We start from the raw sequence: 25,861 nt of genomic DNA, 5'->3' as shown, positions 1-25,861 counted from the left end.
TTTACATGCACCTTTACATCATCCGCACCTAGTCTACACAACAAAGGCTCATTCCTAACAGCGTGCTTCAGCCGCACCGAACCTCACAAAAATAATTTTCAGGGTCTACCTTGGCTCCTCCCACCCTCAACCAGTATATATACAAGGACTGTTTTCTTGGAATTTCTCTCACTTGATACAGTTATCGTGCTGTGACTGTTCCACCTGAAGACGGAAGCTTGTGTTGCCTCCGAAACGTCGCGATTTTTATTTTATTTAACTTGTATTAATTTTATTTTTTTACCTACGTGACTTTACCGAAAAAACCTAAGAATATGGGGTATGGGCCTTGGAGACGGGGGTCTTTGCATTAGTGGGCGGGGTCTTGATGAGTGAAGGCGGGGTTTTGGTCTTGGGGGCGGGGTCTTGATGAGTGGAGGCGGGGTTTTGGTCTTGGGGGTGGGGTCTCGGTGAGTGGGGTGCGGGAGGGCGGTGAAGGCGGAGCAGACGACACCACGAGGGTTGCGAGCATGGCGTCCCCCGACCGAGACGTGCGCGGCAGTCACCGCGGGTACCACGCCATGAACCTGGACGATCCGCCCAACAGCCGCCTCTTCCTCGTCGTGAGCAAGACGACGTCCGAGGCCGACATCCGCGAGAAGTTCAGCCGCTTCGGCGAGCTGCAGGACCTGTGGATCGTCAAAGACAAGCACACTAAGGAGCACAAAGGCATCGCCTTCATTAAGTACGCGCGCGCCTCCGAGGCGTGCCGCGCCATGGAGGAGATGAACGGGCAGCCGCTCAGCGGGGACGGGAAGCCCATCAAGGTGTGCGAGGCGACGGGGTGGTGTGTGCACGTGGAGTGTAGTGGAGGTGTGTGCACGTGGAGATAGGAGGTGTGCATCGGTGGAGGTAGAGTAAGGTGGGGGTGGGGGGATGTTGGTGGTCGTGGTGTGCATGTGTGGATAGATGGGTGAATGCAGAGGATTATCGCAAGGCAGAACCCGGGCGACCCGATTTAAACCCGTCCCGGGCCTCCCCTAGGTCGACTCAACCTCAAATTAGTACCTAGTGTGATGTGTAAAAAACATTGCCACTGGGGAAACAAAGGCGGTCGGGCGTGGTGCTGGACACCCACCCCCTCGTGTACCGTGCTGGCTAACAGCGCTCACCCTAACAATCTGTGAAAGTCGCGGTGTTGTGTGGCGGTGTTGTGTGGGGGAGCGGTGGCGCAGTGGTTCGTGCGCACGACGGACTCGGGGTTCGAGTCCAATTGACGCCATCGTGTGGCAGGTGGCCTCAGATCCGTTACCGCCTCGTCCGCCCGCCCCAGGGTCGACTCGGCCTCAACGAGGGCATGTCACGGCGTGTTGAACATCAGCTCTGGAGAGACAAAGGCGGCCGGGCGCGGTGCTGGCCAACAGTATCTGACACCCAAAGGGCGACATGTGGGTGGTGTACAATGGTGTGTTAGGGATACAGTATAGGGTTGTGCGTGGGAAGCAGAGAGATGGCGGCGAATGAGGTGGGGGGTGGGGGCCCTGCCTTGATCCAGCAGCGAATTGACCATGGCCGATCGTGATGGTGAATGTTGAGCGGTTTTGGAGTGTGTATTGCGAGCTTGAGAAGTGTGAGGGGGAGCGTGGGTTACAAAGGTGCCTGCTGCTGCAATGACTGTGATCCTAGTTGCATGCAGGAGTAGTGGTGTGCGTGTGGAGGGAGCATGTGCTATGCTAGACGATGTTATGTATTTTACCAGGTAAGGCCCACTGAGCTGTGTAGCTCAGAAGCGACCTGGCCACAAATGATAGCTCGACGAAGTGGGCTGATCGTGTGGAAATTTATAGTAGCCAAAATACTCTAAACGAATGTTTAATTCTAAATGTGGAAGGGAAAAACCAGAGGACAGGGAAGAAAATTCCACGCGACCACATGGAGAGAGACATGCAAACTCCAAATATACAGCTGGGGTCGGGATCGAACCCATGCGGTGCGCATAGGCAACGGACTGTGATGTGAAAGGGGAGAGGTGGCCACTGGTCTGGGGAGTCATCGGATTCTCATGGGACAGCAAGGGGTGGTGTGTGGTGAAGTGTGCTGGTGAGGTTGGTGTTTGCTGGCATGTGATGGGGGTGATGAGGCGGGTGGCTATTGGCGTGGTGGGGAGCGTGATGACGAAGCGGTGGTGAGTGGTGCGGTGTTGAGTATGATGGGGCTGTGGTGAGTGCTGTGCTGACAGGTCGTGATCACTGTGGCGCGTGTGTGTCACAAGGAAATGATGAAACGACAAACCCCCCCTCCCCTCCCTACAATACCGGAAAACGAAATAAATAATGTCAGTGGAGGAAGTTACGTGGACAAAACGCCTATTAGGGTTGCACTAAAGCCTCTTAGATGGTGCTTTTCATTGTGAGGCTGTCGGAGAGCCTAATTAATGCAGAGCAGATTGTGATGCTATGGGGGGGGCAAAATAATCACGGCAGCCGGTGGGCATGCTCTTTCCTCCTGAGATGACCTTGGAAAATCGCAGCGGGATTCACTGGCGGCCAAAACTGGTACCCTATTAATTGTTCAAATATAGCCCCCCTGCGTAAATCTTGGTTTTTATGTGCAAGTTGAACGCAGGTTTTGAAAAGAGCGCGCCTGTTAGTAAATCAAGACTGTGACATTCCCTGTCAGAGCGCGTGCTGTGCTGAAGCCTGTCCAAGTCACGCACGCGCCTATATTTGTAATGAATTTCAGTCTCCCGGGTAAAAGTTTACTGCAGAAATGCTTATTCTATGGTTCTTTCGGTGAAGTCGCGCAGATAGAAAAAAATAAAGTGAAAAAAAATATCACGACGGGGCATCTCTAAACCTTTATAAACAGCTTGCCCTCAAAGGCTAACCTCCCTATTCCTGATGACGACCGCTTGTGTTGCGATCGAAACGTCGTGATATTTTTAATCACTTTACTTTTTATTATTATTTTTCTATCTGCGTGACTTTACCGAAATAACTATTGAATATGAATTCCTGCAGTCACGAACGTTTTAATGCAGAAATGCTTTTTTGTTTTGCATTACCAACTGTCGTGTTCATGATATTGTGGTTTAGTTTAATTTTTATGTCTGCCGAGCCTCCGTTGAAAGGGATGACGACTCCAAAATGTGTATAAATCACAGTATTTAGAGCACTTGCAAGTTAATTAAACTTGGGAATAGCTATCCCTTAACCATGGATAAGTGTATCTTACCCATTGTTTTGTATTCACTTCATGGATACAAACGTCTAACCATATGCATTAAATGTGAGTCAGTTTTAAGTGTATCGTGAACGTTTGTTAATTTCACTCGTATAAAGGAGCGAAGTGTCCAGCAACGCTTAGCTTATGGTGGTAAATTTGCTTTTTTGATAAGATAAAAAATTGCGAAGAATGGTAAACACCCCATGATCATGCCTTTGCATTATGCTAATGGTATTGCATTCTCATTACTAAAGAAACTCCTTAAAACTTCATAGAACTTTAGTTTAATGTTCATTTCCTTTACTTTAAAACTTGTTTATATGATGGTTAATTGTAATGGTATTTAATGACAAAAAGTAGCACGTGCTTTGCTTGGTGCAGAGGTTCGTGGTTTGCATTCATCAGGGTGCCCTGGTTTAATAATTCCGGTGTATTAACCATAAAATAAATACGTGGACGTTAATGATCCTGTGACATTCAAAAAGTAGGCCATTGTGTGCCGAGACGAAGTGATGCTTTCCTGGGTAAATAAGCATAATACTAATTGTCTCACAATCGCCCAACATGAGTAACAATCGGTCCTAATGTTACTCTGAACTAGCCACATGTGTGGGTCTCCTCAAAGCACTGTGAGAAACTTTCTGTATTCATCAAGTAATGGTGATGTGTGTGCCTCACAGGCCATGGTGGCTCAGTCCCGTGCCTCAAATAACCACAGGGACTTGGAGGATGAAGACCTCACACGCATTTTCCTCATGATCCCGAAGACCTACGCTGAGGAAGACCTCCGTGAAAATTTTCAGGTGAGAACATTACTTAAAGCAGACCAATTTTTGGAGAAATAGATTATTATCAATGCATTATTTGAAGGCCTGACATTACCTTGTTATGTTGAAATAATTTGTATTAAGTTTTTCTTCCTTTCCAGGTCTTGTCTTAACATCCCAATTGTCTGCTTCTTTCTCACAGGAATATGGAGACATTGAATACTGCAGTATACTGAAAGATAAAAACACCAAGGACAGCAAAGGATTTGGATACGTTCGCTTTCTGAAGCCCTCACAGGCTGCCTTAGCTATAGAAAACTGTGACAAAAGTAAGCCATTGTATCGTCTCATAAAAAAATTACAGGATGTTCCAATGAACTGCAATCACGTAGTGTTGTTTTGAAATTGCGTGCAGTATAATAAAACACATGAAAGTATGCATTTCTAAATTCTGAGCGGTTTTTTTTGGCTGTCGTATAGCCTTGAATTATTTTTAGATCTCAGCTGCCCAATTAGTGTTTAGCTTTGTAACAAGCAAACCCGCAATGTCTCAATGCCCTTGGATAGAGTTTTAACTTTTATGACTGACAATGTGCCAGTTCAAGCAACACTTTCAGAGTCAAAGGTGACTTTCAAAGTTGGACCACCAACATTTCACCATGAGGGATTCTTAAATTTTTATATAAGAAATTGATGTAATGAACCATGGACTCAAAACGGTGTGCTTGAATATTTATTTCATATACAACTTTCAAAAGAATTTAAATATTGAAAAGTTTATAATTTGTGTTTTTATCTAGGATTCAAAGCCATCCTGGCAGATCCGAAGAATAGGTCTTCTCAAAGTCAGCACTCCCATATGGAGCATGCTCATGGTGGTTACCCACCGTATGGGGGCAGGGAAGGGTATAGCGACATGCCACGCATGCAAGGCTCTTTTCCTCCATCTGCCCATGGTATGTATCTTTGTTATACAGTTTACAAAGCATTGTGCCTTCTTGCATATTAAACAATAACAGACATACGATACACAGTACTTTACAAAAACATTTTAAATATTGCTGGCACTTTCAGGATAGTGATCTCTCTTTTGCATTTGCTATTCGTGTATATTTTCTGAGTTTTGTTAACAATTTTTTTTCTCATCTTGAACACAGCTATGTCAGGGGACTTCACTCACCAGAGGAATGCCACCGTTCCCCCTGCACAGACGCCGGATCCTGCCATCTCACGCTGCCTATCGGTGGCAGTGGCAGTGGGTGTCACAAAGGAGCAGATGTTATCTCTGTTTGGTATCATTCCTGGGTTGGAGTACTGTGATGTCCAGAGGGACCCATACACTGGCTACAGTATGTGACCTCTGTACCGTTTTATCATTCACTGATTAACCTCTGTTAAAATATTTAATGAAAAACAAATAAGCCAATTCTCAAACAATCTTGATACTTAATTACTATTGGACAAATTATTGATTTCATTCATGCTATTCTCAAATTTTAAGTTTAGATAATTTCTATCTCATGATTTACCAGTGTTTTTTTCACCCGTGTGTTCAGGATTTGCATATCTGAAATACAATAACCCAGCCTCGGCCATCTATGCCCGGGAGAAGCTGAACCGGTTTGAATATCCACCAGGCTTTCAGCTCACTGTCAACTTTATTGAGGATGCAGAGGCTGCTGCCAGTGGGAGCAAGTGAGACCTACAGATTCTCAACTGACGAAGCACTGTATTTATAATCTCATTAAACATTGTATTTCCAAGTTTTGCTTCGCACGTGTGCCTTGTGTGGTTTTCATAATTATCTTGAAATGTTTGGTTGTCCTTTCTGGTTTAGTCCGCTGGGGATGATGGCTTTGCAGTTGGTGACTGCTCAAATGATGGCAACTGTGGCTTCAAATTATGGAAATATGGCTCAAGGGGTGCCACAGCAGGTAACTGGTGTTTATCATAGTTATTTAATGCAATTATAAAAAAGTCAAGTTCCATATACTAGCATCCACACCTTTGGAGATTAAGAAATCATGTAGCTCTTCGGTTGATTTTTTGCTGAGAAATGTGAGTTTGAGTATGCTGTCCAACACCTGTCTAGTTTAAGGGTGGTATTGAGTGTTACATGAATAAATATGTGCAAGGATGTTAGTCGTGTGCTTATTAACCAAGTGACAATTTTCCATTAGGCCTTCAATACCCCTAAAATGGGTATGGCTACGACCCCTACAGCTGAGCCACAATATCTGAACTTTAAGCTGCCGCCACGCCAACCACTCGCTTCACAAGACAGTGAGATGAAGGAGAGGCTCTTCTTGGTTTTCTCTGGCATGCCACCTTCCCAGGAAGCCCTCACCGATGTCTTTTGGTAACATACTTTAACAGATAATTGTGCAGTTTACATAACAATGTCTTAAAAATTGCATATGTTTATTCACATTGCGTACATTTGCAGCACTTTTCATACACATTGCACACAACTCATGCATGTGCTCTTTTAATCTGTCTTTGCCTGAAGTCCACAGGCCCAATTAGTGTGTGGGCAGTTTCCACCAATAAATGAACTGGGCCCCATGCCATTGAATTGGTGGGTAATGTGCGATTTGGTCTCTGCCTGTAGTCGTTACGGGAACTTGATTGAGGTGTACGTCTTGCCACAAAAGAACTACGGCTACGCGAAGTTTGCGGATGGAGATTGTGCTAAGGATGCCATGGATTCGCTTCACGGCCAAGAGGTGTGTGGAGTGAAGATGAAGGTGTTGCCAGCCGACCCACCCAAGGATGAGGCACGCAAGCGGCAACGCACAAACTAGCACCACGGGTAAGGTACAAACCCACCGGCCGGATGGTAAGGCTGTATAAAGCAAAGCTGGCGCGTGTATATGCATGCCTGTATGACGACAATTGACAAGGGCCCATAAAAGAGGTCTGGCTCCCACAAAAAATCTGACCAGTGTTGTGATTTATGGTCACATGCCACTCAGTATCAGTTGTGTTATGACATGGCATGTATCAGACCTTAAGATACTTCTCTATTTTAATATTTATGGGGGTATTAATACTCCGTGACTGTCGATGCATTTTGCTAGTGCCTTGTTTACAATCTTTACTTTAGCATAATACAATGCATTGGGATTTAAAAGCAGCTCTTATGTGCATTCAGTTTTATGAAATATAACTGACTGCCATGCTTCAGTTCAGGTAAGTATTTCTATGCCCTTTATAAATTATTTATGCTGCTGTATAGTGAATTTACCCGAGTTTTGTAAGAATTTTTTAAAAATTGAAAAATACCTATAATCACCCAGGAATGTCCTTAATGCTCATGACGTCACTCCACGTCGACCAGCCCCCCTCATTAATCATGAGCAGGTGACGTCACTCCACATGGAGCACCCTCCCCCCTCATTAATAATCATAAGGTGACGTCCTCCAAATGGACACCACCCTCCATTCATAATAATTAGTGGCTGATGTCACTCCACATGGGGGGCCCGAGGCACCTCCTCCCCCCTCCTCGGCGTCAACTTATAACCCTCACTACAAAGGCAGAACCCTCACGTCACGCGATCTCTAATGCTATTGAGACATGTAAAAAGGACATGATGAACAAGGGATTATAACCTTTAAAATGAAATAGGTCTGTGTCACCGCGCCCTTAAAAATTGCACACAAATGGATGCATTGAATATCACGTCTCGGTCTGCTTTTCACTTGCAAGTTTCAGATTTACTGCAATACACCCGTCTTTGGACGGGCAAAAGGCTAGTATATATTATATACTGTAATAATATATCCAGCCGGGTGGCACTGGCCACATGATTAACTCGCAACCGGGGGAGGTTGAGTTCGAGTTCTGCTTGCTGGGGACAACTCGGCCAATCATCCCTTGGAGGTGATAAATTGCATACTGTTTTGGGAAGTAAACAGTAGATCTCCTATGGAGAGACTGACCCTGCCATATGAACGTGGAATTCCCACCTGGATCAGAGCCACCTGGAGAATGGAGCACCCTTCTGATGCTTGTATGAGCATGGAAACGTTTTCATTTGACTTTTTGTATTATATTGTTGTGCAAACAATGAGTGCATTTTTGAAAACTGCTGGCTGATTTTGTTTCCGCAGCAAGTGGACTGTTGACTCGTGACGTCCGCTGACCATGTGACGAGTCGCACGACCCGACCATGACGACTGGCCGGCCACGGGACAATAGCGTCAGACCTTGTGACCATTACCTTGGGGAGCGACTGAAACCTAACAATAATGACATTAACTGATCTTTCAAATCCAGACCATTCTGTCTGACAATATTTAGTACGTTAGTTATTTGGTCTAAGGCTGTTTGCCACATTACGTGTATTTTTTTTGTCCACATTTAGTAATTGCATCTAAATTCCAAGGTGAAATTTCATGCAAATGTTCTTGGCATTTTTTATCATGTTAGATTTCCTGATTGCAAGTGAAAAATAAAAATGTCTGTCCATAATAGCAGTTTGTGTTATTGCTGTTTGTGAGATCATTATAAGATGTTTGGTGTGAATGGTAATTACATTTGTGACACAAAATCTTTAGATCAACTGAACCCACTGCTGTTAAAACTGGAGCCCATTATTATTTATAAATGATATGCATTTGATTTTATGTGAATTGCTAGACGACCATTTTATAACATTGATTTATTGCAGTACTTAATGTGTAATGCCATAGTTTAGTGATATATGGCAGTATTATACCAATTTAAATGATAACTGACCCTGATCCATACACCAATTTACCATTACACCTTGTGATTTGCTGGTAGCACATGTAGAGCACAGTATACTTTTACTAGTATATTGCTTTTGTCCACTACATTCTGAAAAATCTCAGTTTGTTGACATGAGCAAGGGGAATGTGAATGCTCGGTCAACTAGAACTGAATGGCTCATGATTTTCTTTGAGCCTATCTACTTGACTTTACTGAAAGACCCAACCAATTCCTGCAGCCATGAAAGCTTTGAGTCAAGATTTAACCGCCTCTAAGGGGAGGATTTCCACACAACTGTTACATCTTTTAACAAACTCCGAGACAAGAAGGATTATCTGATCGAGTCGCTCACATTCCTTAAGAGATGCCGCGACACTAAGGTAATACCGATCGCCTTTACATTGACATCTGCTGCTGTCACTTCTCCCAATGCTAAACGGATCTTGTTCAGGGCCAACTTAGCCCTGATCTCGGAGAGAATAAGATTGCTCCGATTTGAACTAGATAATTTAGACAAGACTACTGAAATCACACTTAACATTGACGTAAAAAAATGTCTACATCTGATTGGGAACATGTAGATAACATGACAGCCTCTTCACCCGCCTCAATGTCAGCTAAATGAAAAGATAACCTGATTTCCAAGTTCAACCTCCTTTACAAGAAGAAGCCAGATCCACACGTTTAGAAGCTAGACGTTGACAAGATTGTTATCAATCAGTAACAGTCCAATTTCTGACGGCCTAAAATCGGTTCTAGCTAAAGGGTTGAATTTCGCAGTCACCCCTAAACACATCCCAGTTGATATTGCCCAGGTTGGCGTAGCCCTTAAGGGTTTGGGACACATTACTGCAGACGTGGCAAGATCGGAAATCGCTGCAATCCTAAAAAAACGCTAAGACACCTATTAGCAACATCAATAAGGATGAGCTCTTTGAGCTTTCTCAATAAAGAGAGATGACATTGTCAACGTCTCAGCCGACAAGGGCAATGGCACGGTCATGGACAAAACCACATGCAATAAAATTCAGGACCTACTTAATGATGGATGATAGACAAATTAAAAGATTCCACCAACATCTTCGTTACGAAAACCAACAGTATCACCGATTCGCCATCTTTAATCGAACTAAACAAGCGATTTTCCTTAAAACCCTCTGCTGCAAGATCACGCAGATTGTATGGCTTACCAAAAAGAAGGTACACCCCTTCGTCCTATCGTCTCCACCATTGACTCACCCACCTACAAACTGGCCCGATTTATGTCTGAGACCTTGCAACCATTCACTGGTAAGACCACCTCAGCTGTACTTAACTCAGCTCACTTGGTATTGTTAATTAAGGATTTCTCACTATCTCCAGGTGATTTGCTCGTTAGTTTCGATGTAGACACCATTGCAATCATTGAAAGTTTGGTCCAACAAGGACTGAATGCTGATGTACCGGCCCTGGTGAGACACTGCTTCACCAACACTTCACCTGGAATGGAACATTCTACAAACAGGTTGAAGGTACTCCAATGGGGTCTCCCTTATCTCCAGTTGTAGCAATGTTTTCATGTAAAAATTTGAGACAGATGCCATCCAGGCATCCACTATACGTCCGTTCTTGTGGAAGAGGTACGTAGATGACACGTTCGTCATCTGGCCACATGGCCGACCAGCTCTGAACCAATTTCTCAACCACATCAATTCCATACACCCAGCCATCAAATTCACCATGGAGATGGAAAAGGATAGCAAGCTACCATTCTTGGATGTTTTAATCGAAAAGAGACCAGATGGCTCAATGGGACACTGTCTACAGGAAAGCCACCCATACGGATGCATATCTAAAACCTGACTCCCACCACCATCGTTCCCTTAATAATTCCCTCATCAAAACCCTACACCATAGAGCTCGATGTATTTCCGACCATCATCACCTCGCCAGTGAACTGGAACATGTACACCAAGCTCTCAAGATGAATGGATATTCAGACTACTCAATCCATAAAGCTATCACCCCAACCGTTGGGAAAGAACCATCTGAGGATCCAATCAAAACCATCACCTTGCCACACATAGCAGGGGTTACCAAAAATATTTTGAAAATCATGAGCAAACACAATATCCAGGTTCAATTTAACACATTACATAAAATTCGTGATCTGATCCCATCTGTGAAGGCTGTGATCCCTGACGTGCAATACCCCGGCGTCTACAAGCTAAGCTGTGTCTGCGGCAGTAGTTACATTGGGGAAACTAAGCGACATGTCTCGGACCGTGTTCGTGAATATAAGGCAGATCTGAAACACGGTAGGACAAATACTTCTGCCATGGCTGATCATTGTTTTAATTCGGTGGGCTCACATGTAATTGATTTCTCAAAGACAAAGGTACTTTGCAAACCCACTGGCTATCAACAAAGATTCGTTCATGAAGCCATCCACATATACAGACAATTTCAACCGAGAAGATGGGTACAAACTGAGCAATCATTGGAAGGACGTTATTAACCAGTTTAAGTCATAACTGGTTGTGATGTTTCCATCCTACCACCTTCCAATGTTAGATGTTATTTTCGGCTCTAGATTTACATTAACAGGTTAAATTTCTCACACTCACATAGCCACCTCGCGTTCCAACCTCGAGGTTGCTGCAAGGCGATCTGCCATTAACAAGCTAATCTTTCACATTTACATAGCCACCTCGGCGCGCTCGCCGTTGGAGGCCGCTCGGCGATCTTACATTAACATGCTAATTTTTTATCTAGGATTGAAGCTTTCGTGACTGCAGGAATTACTATACTCATTGATTCTTTCGGTAAAGTCACGTACGTAGAAATAAAATTAAAATTAATCACGACGTTTCGAACGCAACACAAGCGCTCGTCCTCAGGTGAAAATGGCATAAACCACACATGCACCCCCCCCCCCCCCCCCGTTAATAATATTCATGTGGATTTTTCCACGAACGGAGAAGGTCGAGTGGAAATAATTTTTTTTCGCAAATTCGCTTTAAGTTTGACGTTTCTTTATTGAAAGTTAATCTAATAATTCTACGCAGCAACAAAGTGGATTTTGTGTCTTTATTTCTTCAGCACTTGAGACAAAAGGTAAGTCTAATTTATGCTTCTACATTATGGTAAGATAGACATTTATCGGTGATTTTCCAGATATTGTATCGATTTCCAATTTATTTCAACCCCAGCGACCGAAATCAGAAGATAATAAAGTATCAGAGCAGTGGATTTGAACAAATTGAAGGTCAGTTGTATACAGTGATATAGGGACATGAAGTGCGGTGTTTTATGACGTAGTTTTGTGCAAGAATCACTTCCATTAATAAAGTGCTACAGTGAACTGCAGTGAAGTGTTTTATGACTTCGTTTTGTGCCAGATTCACTGCCATTAATACAGTGCTACAGTCAAATGCAGTGAAGTGTTTGATGACATACTTTAGTGCAAGATTCACTGCCATTAAATTTACACAAGATACAATTATATTCTGCTCAATTTTTTCGTAAATATTACAGCTTCCGTCATAGGATGGGCAAACAAGTTAGTAATATATGTTGATGTTGCATTCACGTCTTGCTACCTTTTGTTTTTAAATACACTACATGACTTAAGCCGAGTTCTAAACATGTATCTGCATATACACTTGTCTTCAGAAGAATATTTTTATTTGAATGCATTCTCAAGTAAAGCAAAGGGGATTGTCGCTGCTGAGTGGACTGGCAGGACCTACAGAAGAAAATCGTAACTACACTGGCCAAACTGAAACACTTGAGTGATGAATTAGATCAGACATCGCAAGTAAAAAATTATAACCAAATTTTGCTCTTATGAACCAGTACTCTTACAATTTCACATATGGGGCATCTAAATCGGCTTTGGAAAACGTATAAACTACAAAGCACACATTAAGGTTTGATCCCATATGCCGGAAGTCCTGAATAAATATTTACTGAGCTGCTGACAGCATCTGGTCTCCAGTTCCGCGGTACAAAAGAAAGCTGCTTTGTATACGGAGAAGCACATAGCAACGAGGACAGGCGCGCAGGCCAGGAAAGACAACTAACGTATTTTCATAGAGAACATCAACAGGTATGTTTTCTTTGTTTCACTGCATTATATACGACGCGGGGTATGCAATTACAAATGCTAATGTTAGAGCCAAGTTTTATAAGAACAATGCATTAGCGTAGTAGGTGTAACTCATTGTTCTCCGGAGTATCAATTCCATGATTAATGCCACCCGAAGGCTAATTTATAAGCGATCGTTGTGTGGATTCTCCAAGTATTTAATGCAACTTAAAATTATGTCTCGTACTGTATGTTTACTTGCCTTTTATGTAAACAACGGGATTTCATTTTATTGAGCATTACGCCATTACAATGTTCAGTGGTTTATTACACGTTCATATCCAATTACAAATACTTTTACAAAAGTTATTCTTTGAAATGCCCTTATATTAACAAATGTAAGAAGCTATAGTGACTACATAATTACCTGGGTACACTGACATCCAACATTTATTTTTATACTCAAAGTAATACATTACATTCAATGTAATTTTTTTACAGAATTTAATTAATTTTCATTACGTGTATTAACACTGCATTATATGAGAGTGAGATGAAATTACCAGTTTTAAATTGGACATAAGATATAATGAATAGGGTATATATAAACATGGCTGCTGCGACAATAATCAGAAGCCAACACAATGTGCCACCGTCATCTTTAACTCTCTGCCTTATGGGGAAAAGGTGGTTGGGCGGCGTTTACAATCCATTACATTTGATGATGTAGCTGTAGGTGTTTGTGCCAGAGTGGTTGGTTTGGAGCAGCACCATGGAACACATTGATTCCGAAGTCTCGAGTGGAGAAAAATGTGAAGTAACTGATGGACAAGAAAAATACACATTTGTACAAGTTCCGGAAGATCATCTAACGGGGTCTTTACAGACCATTCATAGCAACGCGGAGGGGTCTGAAGTGCTGCAGGGCAGGAGGAAGGAACGCACGACCGACCATGATGATTCCGACAGTGGAGAGATTTCAGATAGTGAGAAGAAAAACACCAGGGGCGAATTTCGATTGGACAGAAGTCATGGCATTCAATCGAAGTTAAGCCATGAAAGTTCTAATGTAGAAAACGATACCGACTTGATAAACAGCACAAGCTCCACAGACGAAAGCCACAAGGAAAGGGACATGTGTCATGAAGACAGCACGCAGTTTAGAGAACGTTCTGAAGAACAACAAGAAGTCAACGTGTATGAGCAGGACATACACTCTGTCATGAAATACATGGATGAGTTATACATGCAAGAGTCAGACTTTGAGGAAAGCGATGAGATTTTAGATAATTGTGACACTAATAAAACAGGTCTCGATGCAAGCAGCACGGACATCCAGTCACGCGAGATGAGTGAGCAAATTGAAGAGCGTGCACGTTTAAAACACAGCAGTGAAGCCGAAGGAAATGGTCACAGCACGGGCAAATCTCAGGAAAATGCAATGAAGCACAATGACAAAAAAAGTGAAATTATGTTTCAGGCGCACCAGGCCAGTCTCAAAGTTGTGCCTGGTATATGCAGTGAAGACGCTCATGTTAGTCACTTGGATCCCGATGACAATGAGATCCCATTTTATAGTTCAGTCATGCTTGCGAATGAGCAGGTTGGCTCCTTACCTTGTGACCTACAAGATAATGAACTCTGTAACTACACTACAAAAGAATACATCGCACAAACAGAAGATAAGGAGACTAACGGATACGTGACAAAAAGGTAAATTCACTCTTGTATATACAACATAACGCATTTTATGTTCAATACACAATCTATGCTATTTACACAAGGAGTATATCCGTATATTCTTTATATCGTAGTCTAAAACTAAAAAGGGCCAGGTTTGTGCATTATGAATAAAAATCACAAATAATTAATCGAGAGCTGTTGGACATTAATTACTTAAAAGCAATGTGAATGAAAACATTGGCAGTGATTTAGTTATCCTTAATATTTTCACACACACAGTTTTAATATGCGGAGATGCTCTGCTCAGTCACAAAGAAGCATTCCTGGCAAAGTTTATTCTAACGTACCACATTAGCCATCATCAAAATAATATTTGTAATACCATGTTAAAATCTGATCATGCGTATTTGAGTACGTACTTGTTATGTCGATTTCGTTACCTTAAAACCCTTAACTCAACGAATGGTGTGGTGAAGTATTATGTGACATATAAACGTGTTGAATTGCTTACAATGAATGTTAGAGCTAGTAGGTTTTTTTTCATAAACCCTGGAAAGGATACAATTTGATGTCGGCTCATGAAAAATGCGAACAGGTTCTGCGGCATCACAACTGAATGGTTATTGGTACTGGGGATTCACAGCCGTGTTAAGTCTGTAATGAGAGTGAGATTAAAATCCGTACTATAATTTTGTATAAAATAAATCCTCACTGAAACCATTCAAAAGAAAACAGTAACAATATAGTATAGATCACCGTATTATAAATTAAGAATGTGATATACAACATTGTAGGTCAGGGAATCGCTCATTAGGTAGGGAGGCAGTTTCCCAACCATCAACATCAGCAATAAGACGTCAAGAAGAAAACGTGCCACCCTCCCCTCACCATGTTTGTATGCAGTTTGCTGATGACGGGCTGGGATGGTGAGCCGGAGGTAGCCTGCCTTATCCGTGGCCCCCAACACCTCCTGGAGGATCTGGGAGTCTCGTGTTATCTCAGTGATCGTTACCAGCATCATCAGCAGCAGAGTGAGGATGACTATCAAGAGCTGCTCAGCCACGTGCTGTGCCTGCAGCCAAAGGGGCAGCGCCTGCCCCAAGCCGTCACCATCTGCGTGCCCTACACCGTGCGTGGGCCCGGCAGCCTGGCAGGCGAGGTCGTGGGCAAGATCTGGCGCGGTGGTCCACAGTGGGAAGTCATCCTACCCAAAGTTCTGGACTGCGTCTATCCGGACAGCGAGGTGAGCCGCCACCTTGGGAGTTGTTGTCTCCAACGGTAAGTTTCTGGCAGATGAAGTTGCGCACTGTGAAAATTGTCAATTGCAGTGCGCGAGCGTGAGCTTGAAACGTTGTGTGCCAAATGGAACGCAGGATGAAGTGTTTGCCGAGTTTTCGCTGCACGAGCTACCGACCATAGCCGTAGTGCTGCGTCTCACCAATGAGCTCCTTCTGGTGGACAAGGAGGGAGGATCCTTCAAATCGAGCGTCGATCCTCGCATCCTCCTCAACGTCCCAGAGGATTTCACCAAATCATCCGTGCAGCTGTCACTGCAGGTGCTGCCAGCAGGGCGAGAGCGTCATCACCGTGATACACATCTCACTCGGGATTTTATACTTACAGTAATCTGCATTTACCGATCCAATGCTGAATGACAGCCTCTCCATGATGTGCGGATCGCGGGGATTATTTAAACCATGGTTCATGCTGTCAATGTGGGATTTTGAGGAGTCGGGGGGGGGGGCAAACATGTTGGAGCACATTTCAGTCCAATAATTTACTTTTCTCTACTGCCCTCTGCTGGCAACATGGTGCCCCAGCGCCTACAGCACATGTTTTATGCACGGAGGTCGCCCATCTAAGCACTACATGTAGACTCAAACCTGCTTAACTTCCGAGATACAATGAGATTGGCCATAGGCAGGGCTTTTCTTCCATGGCTGTTATTAATTCTATATTTTAAGAACCATGACGCTGCCTGATCCGGTGGATGCACTTGCCGTCCGCCATTAAATTACTAGGCGGTGCGGGAGACCCGTGTTTGTTTTCAGTTCACTGCATGCCTGCCCATGGCTCCTAGGCTTTGGTGACATTGGCAAGCTGGGCATTGCAGTCCAAGAAATGGACTTTCTCTTTGTTTCAATACGTGGTTTATGATGGTATGCCACAATCTATGACCGTCGCATAAAGCCTCGTGCCTCCAGATAGATTATCAGGATAAATTATCATTAATTCTGCAATAAATATAATAATTATTTATTATACCCTAGCCATTAAGTCAGAATTATGTTAACATGAAAAAAACCACTGACATTCACAGTAATATATGCAATGCAGCAGACGCGTGCAAGCATATTATCTGCCCTCTTTAGAGTACACATGAATCGTTAATTGAGCTTCAATTACATGTCACGCGCCTAACCTGTGTCAAATGGACTAAAAATATAATTCATTTTATGCAGCATTGTTCATACAAATTGCAACTCAAAATCGCTGAGGAACCACAAACCAGGCTGGATGGCTGTCAGGCTGTGCCAACAATCAACCTATTCTCTATATATGAATATGTTTTCAGACAATTAGTGAGTGTTTAGAAATGTGGGAGGAAACAGGAGCACCCGGAGAAATCCCACGCATGTAAGGGGGCAACACTCTATCCCATACAGAAGGAACCAATTATATCAGTCCACACTTTGCTGTATTGCATTCTGCTGGCGAGCTAAGGTGTTTTACCTCGATGGCGATGGGAAGGGAGTCTCGCAATATTTTGTAAAACGTTCCATCCACCAACCTTCGCCTCCAGTGCTCGATTACAGGCGTGCTCCACCACCGCCCAGCTAAACTAACCATTTTAGCCTTATAGAACTTACATAATCACGAATTAGGTAGTTCATATATATGCAGGTGTACTGTATTTTTTAAATGCCATGTCATGTGTAATAATAGTGTATATGTTAAGTATAACATTCTCATACAAATGCAAAATGTATTCGCCCGGCTCCATTTAATTGGAGCATTTGAAGCATGCAATGCTTAACTGAGGAGGGCAAGTGTAAGGCTATGCCTGTAATGTACGCCAATGACTCGAATGAGGACACCGTGGTCCTGCCGTGGTGCTGAGCGAATACTCCGTGGCCATCATAACAGCTGACATAACGTCACGAGTTTGTGTCGCGACGGCACGGCACAGTCTGAGTTATGAGCATGGCATAACTTGGCGTTGCTGGTATCGGATCCCACAGGTGCAGCCGGTCCCAGTGGCGGTGGTCGCGAGCTTGCAAACCGCCCGGGACCCCCCCGATGCCGACGCGTGTTTAATTTCCACAAGCCCCATCGTGAGCCTCGGCGGTGCTGCTAGATTTATGCGGCCGCTGGTTTTGGTGTTGCCGTGCCCCCGGTTCGCTGTCGGGGTGAGGGCCAGGACAGTGCCTACTGTGTCGAGTCACGTGGGAAGAAGCGGTAGGGCGATTTCAACAAACACAGCATGGTGACAACACACAGGCTAAATATACGACTTAACATGAATACGCGGCTAACAAATAGGGACATTTAATGCCAATAGAACATATATCCAGCTTTTTACATCCCCACTCAAAAGTGCTGATAACGACTTGTCAATTTCAAAATAAACTTGTGGATTTCAAATTACATATTCTGTATTAAGGGGCCGTCCATAAATGATGTCAAGCGATTTTTGCCGATTTTTTACCCCCTCCCCCCCTCGTCACACGGCGTCACAAAAAGTCAAACCCCCCTCAAATATGACGTCACAAAGCTCTGCCCCCCCCTCCAAAACCTAATTTCCATTTTGAAAATAAAACATGCTTCAAATCACTTTAAACTATTGTCATTGTAGTGTGTATTTAATGTGGCACTGCACTCTGATGTTGTAGGAGAAAACATGTATTAAAAAGGAGGCGTTGGAAAGCTGAAATTTAGCATGAAATTAACTTGAAAATATTCAGCGTCTAACTAAAACTGCAGATGTTCAGAACATTATATTGAAATTCTCTTATAATTATAAAATATTAAAAGTAATTATAACGATAAAAAAATACTTGACACTTTGTAGTATAATGAAGCAAAATGGAGAGTACATTTATAACAATCACATATTTATTTCACAGAATGAAAAGCCCTGGTAGAATCATTAGAATCTAAATGTTTAATAACAATAATTAAAACATTTTACACAATTTATGCTTCTCCATTCTCCCATGGAGAAGCAAAATGCTCCTTCGTGGAATTAATAAAAGGTGACCTTAGTAAATTTTAATAATCAAATAGTTAAGAATGAAAATTAATCAAAATTAGTGTTGTTATAACAATTCTATTCAGAGAATATGTATTTAAAGTTGCGCATGTTGATGTGACGTCACATTTCTCAAACCCCCCATTCCCCCCTCGTCACACATCGTCACAAACGTCTGACCCCCCCTCCCCCCCTAGGTGCGTGACGTCATTTATGGGCGGCCCCTAAATTTCCAAGTTGATATTTACAACAATAATTGTCTGGTTGTACGATACAGATTTAATTGCTTACGTGTCAGCTATTTTCTAAAACTGGTATTAAGTGTACGTTTTATCCATGATGCTTTTGCTCCGTTGAAATGGCATGAGCCCAATAGTCTGTGCATTTTTAAACTGGATATCTGTATTTAACGAGTGCATGTGTACACAGTGACAACTCGACATATCAGAAAACAGGATGACGAGGTCCTTCGCCTGGTGGCCCAGCCCACAGTGGGAGGGCACTGGACTGAGCTCAGCGACGTGAGGATATTGAGCAGGAAGAGTGACTCTGTGCAGGTCGAGCTTCACCGGCCAGTGAGGAGGTGAGCCAATCAAAGCCGAGTTCGGTAAAGAGTTTTTGGATATTTAATAACTGCACGACCTTTACGTCTAAGCCACAAAGCATCTTGCCCAAGTACAAGCAACTATATTAATGCTACCCATTAGCCATCATTTCAGCTGCATGCAATGAAATCAAGTAAATTACCGTAAGTGGATTTTTACAATTATTTATATCGTGCTTACAACATAATACATGGAGCGCTAAACGAGTATGGCTGAGGAGGCTGTAAATATTGCCCTAAGGATATACTTACAAGGTAAAGGTGGTCCATTATTTCCTGTACAATTAAACAGTAATGCAACGTATAACAAAGAGAGCAGTGTATCTTTGCTCTGAAATGCATTGGGTAGATCCAGTGGTGGAAATTCCACATTTTAACGGCAGGGGTCAGTCTCCCTAGAGGACAGCCATAGTTAACATTCCACAAAGTTGTAAAATTTTACTGACCCGAGCGAGATGATGGGCTGAATCAACTTAAGACAATTGTTTTAATTAATTGACCTTCTTTATATGAGATGGGCACTTTACTACAGGACCATCCATCTGAAAATGATATGAATGACCTATACCATATATATTTAGATTGTGTTCTGGCATAAGCTCAAAGTCTATGCAATGTATCATGGCTCCCATGTTCCATGATTGGCCCAGTGACCTCGTGCACATCCCTCTCACGCACAGGCTGCTGCTGCTCAGGCTGGCGGCCCGGAGCCGCGGGGTTGCAATGGCGGGAGCCGTTGTAGAGGCCGTGCGGTCGCGCCAGGCAGTCGTGCTGGCACAGCGGCATGGGGTGGACGCAGGCCGGCTGGCTGTGGTATGCTGCGCACTGAGTGGACTGGAGGAGGCTGAAGAGGCCCTGCAGAAGGCTGGCTTCAGTGGTCCTCCCGGGCCCAGCCATCCCTTCCTGGCGCACGAAGGACAGGAGTTGTATCTCCACTTCACAAGCACTGGAAATGTCATGCCTATCAGGACTGGCATGAGGTCAGATGCGCCCCCTTTCAGGGTCACGTAACCACAGCGCAGGCATCAATACGCATAAACGTGAAGTGCTGCTTTCATGTTTTCATCATCTGCAAATTGGCTGTCCTGTAAAATTAATATGACAGCAGTTTTTTTTCAGGGTACAATCGAAACATCGTTACCACTCTGCAGGTGTGCTAATTATGCACAATGTCATTGGGTCACCTTAACCTAGGTGAAACAGTGTCTTATGATGATACCTTGCAAGATAAAATTTATTTGACTTAGAGCTATATTCATACATTTTGGACGCTAAATGTCAAAAAAGAAAGTATTTTTAAGTGTTGTATTGCACTATATTTCTAAGTTGACTAGGTTTGTTTTCTCATTCACTCTTACCTAATGACGATTTCTTGTGTTGCAATCGATACGTCGTATTCTATTATTTAATTTATTTTCTTTCTACGTGACTTTACTGAAAGAACCAAAGATTAATTCCTGCAGTCACGAAAGCTTCAAATCAAGTTTGTAGTTTTTTAAGTGTTTGTGTTATGTTTTGCTTTGGAATGATTTTCCCATCGGAAATACCTGCAACGCATTGGTTAGGTTGACTGATTTTAGTAAATCTACATTACATTTTTATAGCACCTTTCAGGATCAAGACCTCACAAAGTAAATAATCCTTGTGTAGTTGATAAAGAAACCACAAAGCTGTCATGTGACCAGTTCAAAGGCAGATATGAATCCCATCATTGCGGCCAACTTCCTGTCCCCGGTAAACCTTAATGAGCTCTCCCATAGGTGCGGCCATCTGCACAATGTACAGATGATACAGTATGTATAATTTCTAGTCCTGCTGGGTGGCTCAGTAGTAGAACAAACGGCTCACACTTAAAATATTGCATGTTCAAATTCTGTTTGAGGGTTGACTCAGCCCATCATAATTTTGGGGTCGATAAAACGAGTACATATTTGGAAATCAACCGTGGTTGTCATATGAATAGGCTGACCCCTGCCATAGGAATGCTTAATTTTCACCACTGGCTCGGGGCTTTAAACAGGAGATGAGTACTACTTCAATGCTCATTCTGTGCAGGAAATTGTTTTACAATGTACAGCCCATTGTCAAGTCACTGCTGGATGAAGGCCTCTCAGTCATGGGCCTAGTTTGATCATACCACATCTTTTTAAGAGCATGCAACTTCTTCACCACTGTCATCGGGACAACTCCCCTTTTAATGGAAACGTGATAAGCCGATGTTTTGGCCACTCGCACTATTTTCAAGCAGAGGGAGGATTGAAGACTTTCACTTTTATCTCAATGTGGTAGCTTAAAAAATCCACAAAATTCTGAGAAACATTTGATAAATTAACAATTTTCTGCTTATATATTACATAACAAACACCTCAAATTTACTTAGCCACGACGTTCATTTTAATATTTCATGGATGGAACACTACATCACCGAGATGTATTGATTAATTCAGCGCATATGCAGCTGCGAGGTGGCTCATCATTACATCGCAAATTCTGCGAGAGCTGGTGGCGGCTAAAGGGAGGTCTTCATCCAGCAGCAGATTGATCATGTCTGGTGATGATATACTCTATATTTGTATCACTTTTTATGCAGTGTGTTAGTAATGATGATGGTAAAGTATTTTAAGCCTGTGTCTCCACACCATTGCCAACGAATACTTTTGTGTGTTACAGTATTTTATTTGACGCGGCTGAATTTACAGCACTCAAATGGCGTTGGGCGAGGTTGCGGTCGCGGTTCCCGAGGGCGAGCAGAGGCTCACGTTCCACGCTCATCGTCACTCTCGGCTGCAGCTGCGTCTGTGTGAGCGGAACCCCTTCGCGAACCGCGGACATCAGAACTACCGAGGCGCGCTGCATGTGACGAGCACGACTGCCAGCAGGGGGCGAGGGGACCTGCAGCTCTGCTCGCTGGCACTCACCCTCCCAAAGGCGAGCACACGAATGCCAAAATCCCAGGGCTTAATTCCAAAGTGTATTGTCTAATTTACACTGATCAGTAGTAGTCACATACACAATAAATGCACAGATATATGCTATGCCTTCATCTTTGTGTGCCAAAAATACCATCTAAAAATCTTGTCTTCAGCCATAATAAAAACAAGATATTTATAGGTAAACTTTATACAGGCAGTCCTTGGGTTATATAAGGGTTAGGTTTTCGAGAACGATCCGTAACCAGAATTTTACGTATGTCAGAAACTGAACAATTTCCAGCCCCAAATCAAGATAAATCCCATAGTCGGAAATAGTTGTGCCTCACCCTACCCGATTACTAGTTCGTTTTTTCTCAGTACTGTATCGCGCTGTCGTCCGTTTTCGATCGCTACCTGTATCGTATCACTGTACATACGCTCTGCACTTCCTATGATTCTTTCACTTTCATCCTAACACTGCCCATTATTAAATTAACGGAACATATACTCTATCTAATTATGTATGAATACTACGAAACATTTTTACATTGTTAACAGAAAGCAGTCACTTCCGAATGTTCGTTTATCCGTGCGTTAGGCTCGGCCTAGACTTCTCCGATCGATGTTGGCTGAGACCATAAGCAATCACTCCGCGGTATTTATCCGCAACCTCACCACGCTGCACTACTTTCGCTGCTGTAACTAACGCAAATATTTCCGCATATTTAATGTTTTTTTAACATGATTTATGGGAGAATTTCCACAAGGTCGGATTTCCGTAAGTCGAGTCTTCAGCAACCCGGGGGCTGTCTGTATATATAAAAAAATTTGTGAGACATAGAAAAACACATTATATATTCGGCCTTTTAGAGAGTGTTATATTGACGACTTAAAAATCTCAATGCGTTGTCATATTCCAGGTACAATGCCAGGTCCACCGTGGGCCAAGTCTGTACCAGTGCCTCATCCCAGAGGATGGTGAGTCAAGCGTATTGCATCCCCGTAGAACGATGAAAATTTAATGACACCATTCATATTTCATCTGATAAAAGTGTATTTCAATATGAACGCTGAGCGATAATATATATATTTATTTTCCATCTATTACATGTTTAATTCCATAAGTCACAATAGAATATCAATTTGTAGACTCGGAAAAATGTGCTTGGTTTTTTTCTATGTTGAGGCACTTTGCTGTTCACTTATGAAAAATATTTTCCCATAAGTCACAAAGAATAATCACAGTCTACTCGAATACAGGTATCCCTCGATTTATGAGCATTCGGTTGATAAAATTTCGTGTTAATGCAATTGAGAAATTTTGGACACTTTTCGATTAACGAAATCGAATTTATGCGTGCGCGATATACACATGGCACATGCCATGAAATCATACACGAAGCACCTGGGAGGCTGCATCATCATCCATCTGAAGCAGTGTAAAGATATCCTTAAAGTACAACAATAACGCCTCCACATCACCATTCCAGTCATTACAACATGCAGATCTTTTGGTTAGTACCCTAAAAAGTTTCATTTTTTTTAGTTTTAAACTAATTATTATTCAATATTTACCGAAAGAACCAAGAAGATATTATTCAATCGTTTTAATATTTGTTCTTTATTATGTTTGTATTGTGAAACTTTATATAGGTGTATATTTTTAGGTTAGGAATAGAGTTGGAATGTCTGAAACACATCCCAATTTTTTTGTCTAAAATTAATGGGAAAAGCCATTTCGATTTACGAAATTTCGTTTTATGCATCCCTTTCATAAATCTAGGGATACCTGTATGTGTCAGTGGCATGGAGATAGGAACTGTGTCAGGGATGGGGAAGCAGCTGCCTCCTAAATTTGCCTAAATTTTGTATGAGGATGGAAGCCATTTTTGTTGCCCACTATATATCCTTAATTGGCCCCCTTAACTTCATTCCCCACCCCCACTTCAGTTTGTTCAAACGCACCTGCTCGGTGGTTTACAAAATAAAGAACTTCCGTGATGGTTCATCTTGTCAGTACGTTCATTGCTCAATAAACATTTAGGCAACTCTTGTTTGCCACTGCTAGCAAATGTTGATATAATGGATGCTGTTGTTGAAACAGAGACCTCCCTGGAAGTCATGAACAGCTCTCCGTGAAAGAACACGGCTCTATTACTTGAAAACGTACACATTTAATTTGAGTGTATGCTCTGAATGCACCATTGTCTGGAGACAGGACCTCTTGGGCTGCGGGATCTGCGTTGGCTCGCCCAGGAGCTGAGTGCAGCCGAGGTGGAAAAGGTGGTGCGGCGCCTGGGCGTGGGACGTGGTCGCATTCAGGCGCTGCGCCTCCGCTCGTCACACGACAAATGTGAGCAGGCCCTGGCCCTGCTGTGCTGTTGGCGCGTCGGCCGCCCACACTTTATTGACGAGCCCGTCGCTGTCCTGGCCTCCGAGCTGATGCGTTCCCTGTCACCTCGCCGAGGGCACCGCCTGGCTCAGCGGCTCACGAGCCAGGAGGAGTACCACAGAGATGCTTAATCCTCTGATGGTAGACCCCGGTCCACGCATAGTGATACTTGGCGAGTAACATAGAGAAATACAAATTTTTAAAAAAAGCAAAATGTGCTACACACTCAAACCAGAAATTATCTGTGATTATCACAAGTCTTGGTCAGCCCCGAAAAACATTTGATGACAACTGAGTGATGTGGCTATGCTTCCTGCGACATGCTTCATGATGGATGGTGTATGGTTAGAGCTAGGGGGGGGGGGGGATTGTTGACTAGGATTATAACATGGTAGTTGCCTTTGGCTTTTCAACATAGACATGCCAACTGACACCTCTATCATCTTTATCAGATTGTTTCACTTGGAGAAGTTGCACTTAATTGTACTCGAAGATTGATCGTATTGGTGGACCACCGAGCAGCAAAGGAATGACAGAGAGGAAGGTCTTCACGCCAATTGTCCTGTCATTGCTCTATAAAATTGCTACACGAGGACTCAGCGTAACATTAATGGTATGCAGTGCACTATAATTTAAAGAGGATAAGGGAGAGTGAGTGGGGCCTGTCAGAATTGTGTTCGGTGAACCTCAGATGCCTCCACAAATGTAAAACGAGAATGACACTATTTGTACTCGAGAAGGGGATTTAGTAAATGTGAATGAAAGTTGTGTTAGGGGTGGCTGCCTCCAATCCTTACTTTGGCACCACTCTCTTTTGTGGGAGAAACATCTAAATAAATCAGGTTGTTATACTATGTACAGTCCAGACTGTTTTAATCCATATTGAGTGCACGGCAGATACATTTACATCATCCCTCCAGCAATGAGTCACATATGCCCATGCACATGCCTCACTGTAACCTGCATGAATTGCAAACTAGATTAGCATTCACTCTTGTACATATGTAGTTACTGACTCAGAGACACTAAGAGTCAGAGGCACTCTTTATTAACAGCCTTCACAGTCCACACAGAGTAACTACAGCTCCCAGTCAGGACAGCTTGCAGGCTGCCTGACTGACGACGCCGAGCAGGTGAAGATATAGACGGCGGTGACGACTCCAGCAGCACGACGGGATCCCACACCAAGCAACAGCCCTGAGCTCTCGCTCGGGGTCCCCTTTTATCCTGCCAGCGCTCC

General features: G+C 43.2%; 2 protein-coding genes across 3 annotated transcripts; both read left to right on the top strand.

Moving 5' to 3' along the window:
* The first annotated feature begins 433 nt into the window (after positions 1-433).
* On the top strand, positions 434-8,448 carry LOC144717784 (RNA-binding protein 45-like). Of its 2 annotated transcripts, XM_078593449.1 has the most exons (10): positions 434-806; positions 3,885-4,007; positions 4,174-4,300; positions 4,772-4,927; positions 5,129-5,320; positions 5,528-5,666; positions 5,809-5,905; positions 6,152-6,330; positions 6,583-6,783; positions 8,088-8,448. In XM_078593449.1, exons 1-9 carry the CDS (start codon positions 510-512, stop codon positions 6,773-6,775), a joined length of 1,503 nt encoding a protein of 500 aa, XP_078449575.1. In that variant the 5' UTR covers positions 434-509; the 3' UTR covers positions 6,776-6,783; positions 8,088-8,448. The 2 variants fall into 2 exon arrangements, with proteins under 2 accessions (XP_078449575.1, XP_078449565.1); XM_078593439.1 differs by having other exon boundaries at positions 6,583-8,448.
* Positions 8,449-22,023: 13,575 nt separating this feature from the next.
* Positions 22,024-25,475, top strand: DTHD1 (death domain containing 1). The gene is made up of 3 exons (XM_078601576.1): positions 22,024-22,245; positions 23,150-23,207; positions 24,448-25,475. Exons 1-3 carry the CDS (start codon positions 22,024-22,026, stop codon positions 24,750-24,752), a joined length of 585 nt encoding a protein of 194 aa, XP_078457702.1. The 3' UTR covers positions 24,753-25,475.
* The last annotated feature ends 386 nt before the right edge of the window (positions 25,476-25,861 follow it).

Source organism: Lampetra planeri, chromosome 1 (assembly GCF_965212315.1).
Source record: "Lampetra planeri chromosome 1, kcLamPlan1.2.h2, whole genome shotgun sequence".
Classification (NCBI taxonomy): domain Eukaryota; kingdom Metazoa; phylum Chordata; class Hyperoartia; order Petromyzontiformes; family Petromyzontidae; genus Lampetra; species Lampetra planeri.
The sequence above is the reverse complement of the archived record's forward strand: the minus strand, read 5'-3'. Positions and strand labels throughout refer to the sequence as shown.